The sequence below is a fragment of the Mus caroli genome, chromosome 5, assembly GCF_900094665.2.
Source record: "Mus caroli chromosome 5, CAROLI_EIJ_v1.1, whole genome shotgun sequence".
In the NCBI taxonomy this organism is placed as follows: domain Eukaryota; kingdom Metazoa; phylum Chordata; class Mammalia; order Rodentia; family Muridae; genus Mus; species Mus caroli.
Window position 1 is genome coordinate 106,894,398 of NC_034574.1, and position 2,377 is coordinate 106,896,774.

A 2,377-nucleotide genomic window follows, 5' to 3' on the forward strand; every position below is an offset into this window, starting at 1 on the left:
CACTTTGTAGACCAGGCTGGCCTCGAACTCAGAAATCCGCCTGCCTCTGCCTCCCGAGTGCTGGGATTAAAGGCGTGCGCCACCACGCCCGGCCGAACACGAAGTTCTTGGTGCCAAGGCTTTGGTGAGTACCCGAGGGGCAGAGCCCAAGAGCTTTGCTCCCGTGGCCCTTTGCAAGGACAGCCCTGCTTCTCAGTCACTGCCAGATGCTGGAACAAGATGCTGGGACCAGTGACTTTCTGAGCAGCCTGAGCTTGTAGCTAAGGCACACTGCACAACACCCCTCAGGGATAGCAGCTACAGGGGGACACAGAGAGCTCAATATTACTATGAGCTGGAAGACGGGATGCCTGGTGAAGCTAACACACAGGCACTGTCATTCTGTTACAGTGGACCCCTTAGGCAGGAGATGACACCTCTGGGGGGTGGGGGGTGACCAAAGAGTTGGGGGGCTGTAAATGGTGCAGAGAGATGAATCTGGAACAGCCTCCATATCAACACGGTGTGAACTGGGACAATGGCATGACTCAGGAGCCCCACCTTAGATAAGGGGGGTATTGCAAGGTTTGGGTGTCCCCTATACGTGTATCCACTAGCTAGGCACATGCTACAGAGGCAGGTATGGCAGTCCCCCACCCTCCAAAAGGAAGCCTGTGGGCTGGAGTGAGACCTGGACAATGAGAACTACAGGCAGGGTAGAGGTGTCACATCATGCTGTTCCCCACAAGGGTCCCCAGCCTACCTCAAAGTCATCGGGACAGCTCCTCTTGCTGTTGTTGTTATTTAGGTTTTCCTGGTCGAGCAAGCTTCTATCGAGCTGGGTGGAGGCCCGCCTCCACCTCCCTGTTCTTGGGCCACCGTCCTTCTCCAGCTCCTCCACCTGAGGCAAGGAGTCACTGCGGGCTTTGGAGCTCCCAAACTCCAGTTTTCTCTTTACGTCCTTTTCACACAGCCTGGCACCTTCCTGGGGATGCTGAACCAGCTTGTGCACCTCCACTGGCTGAGACTCCTCCTCCTCTAACAGAGCATCCTTCTCAAGATCCTCTAATTGGACCAGGCCACCCGTATCATCATGGTGGGGAAGGAGGAGGGGGTCTGAGAGTCTTCGGAAACAACAGGGGAGAGCGGGTCCTCCTGGGGCCAGGCTTCTCGGGAGCCCAGGGTGGGTGGTATCATCCAAACAGGGCAGCTGAGTGTCCAGGGCGCCGTCCAAGGTCTCTGGCAAGAACTCACTGGGCTCTGCGATGGTGTCATCTGCCGGCTGCTGGCGCCATAGTTTGTTATGCCTCTGTTTGCTGTGGGGAGAAAAGGCAGGAGGTGAGCGGAGAGCAGGTCCTAGCAGGCCGGGTAAGAGACGCCTGTGTAGTCAGCGGGGGCCAGGAAGCCGACTTCCCTCTGTTCACTCCCAAGGATGAGACTCACCGCAGCCTACCTGAGCATCCTTTCAGGGCTGTTTACCATGCAGTAACAATGTAGCTGATGCAGAGAGAGTTTTGACTGGAGGTCGCCCCTCCCCCTCCCCAACTTTCCTGATGGTGCTCATCTTACTGTGTGAATCTAGTCACACCACGGAGGGCTCTGACTCTGTTTATACACGACCCCATGAGAGTAACAACCTTTTCACACCTACAGTGTGAGAAAACTCAGGGATCAAAGCAGAAGGCGTGTCAAGCTCTCTGCACACCGGGGTAATGAGGCAAACGTGACCATCATCCCCTTGAAGATTCCAGAAAACTCCCCAGTATTTGTTTCAGGCAGAGACTACAGGTCTGTTCTAGATGACGTCCTCTTTTTCTTTCTTCTTTTTAAGGATCAAGGTCTAGCTGGAGAGATGGCTCAGAGGTGAAGAGCACTGGCTGTTTTTCCAGTGGTCTTGAGTTCAATTCCCAGCAACCACATGGTGGCTCACAACCATCTGTAATGGGATCTGACGCCCTCTTCTGGTGTGTCTGAAGACAGCAACAGTGCATACATAAAATAAATAGTTTTTAAAAAAAGATTTATTTATTATAAGTAAGTATACTGTAGCTGTCTTCAGACACACCAGAAGAGGGCATCAGATCTCATTACAGATGGCTGTGAGTCACCATGTGGTTGCTGGGAATTGAACTCTGGACCTCTAGAAAAACAGTCAGTACTCTTAATCGCTGAGCCATCTCTCCAGCCCATAAATAATTCTTTAAAAGAAAAAGAATCGGGGGCTGGTGAGATGGCTCAGTGGGTAAGAGCACCCGACTGCTCTTCCGAAGGACAAGAGTTCAAATCCCAGCAACCACATGGTGGCTCACAACCATCCTTAACGAGATCTGGCGCCCTCTTCTGGAGTGTCTGAAGACAGCTGCAGTGTACTTATATATAATAAATAAATAAATCTTTA

General features: G+C 52.5%; 1 protein-coding gene across 1 annotated transcript in view; it reads right to left on the minus strand.

The window, feature by feature from the left end:
* The window catches only part of Ssh1 (slingshot protein phosphatase 1), a 56,112-nt gene that overhangs the window by 6,248 nt on the left and 47,487 nt on the right, over nucleotides 1-2,377 (minus strand). Inside the window, exon 14 of the mRNA XM_021163106.2 lies at nucleotides 743-1,295. Coding sequence (XP_021018765.1) covers nucleotides 743-1,295 — 553 coding nt within the window. The remainder of the gene's footprint in view (nucleotides 1-742; nucleotides 1,296-2,377) is intronic.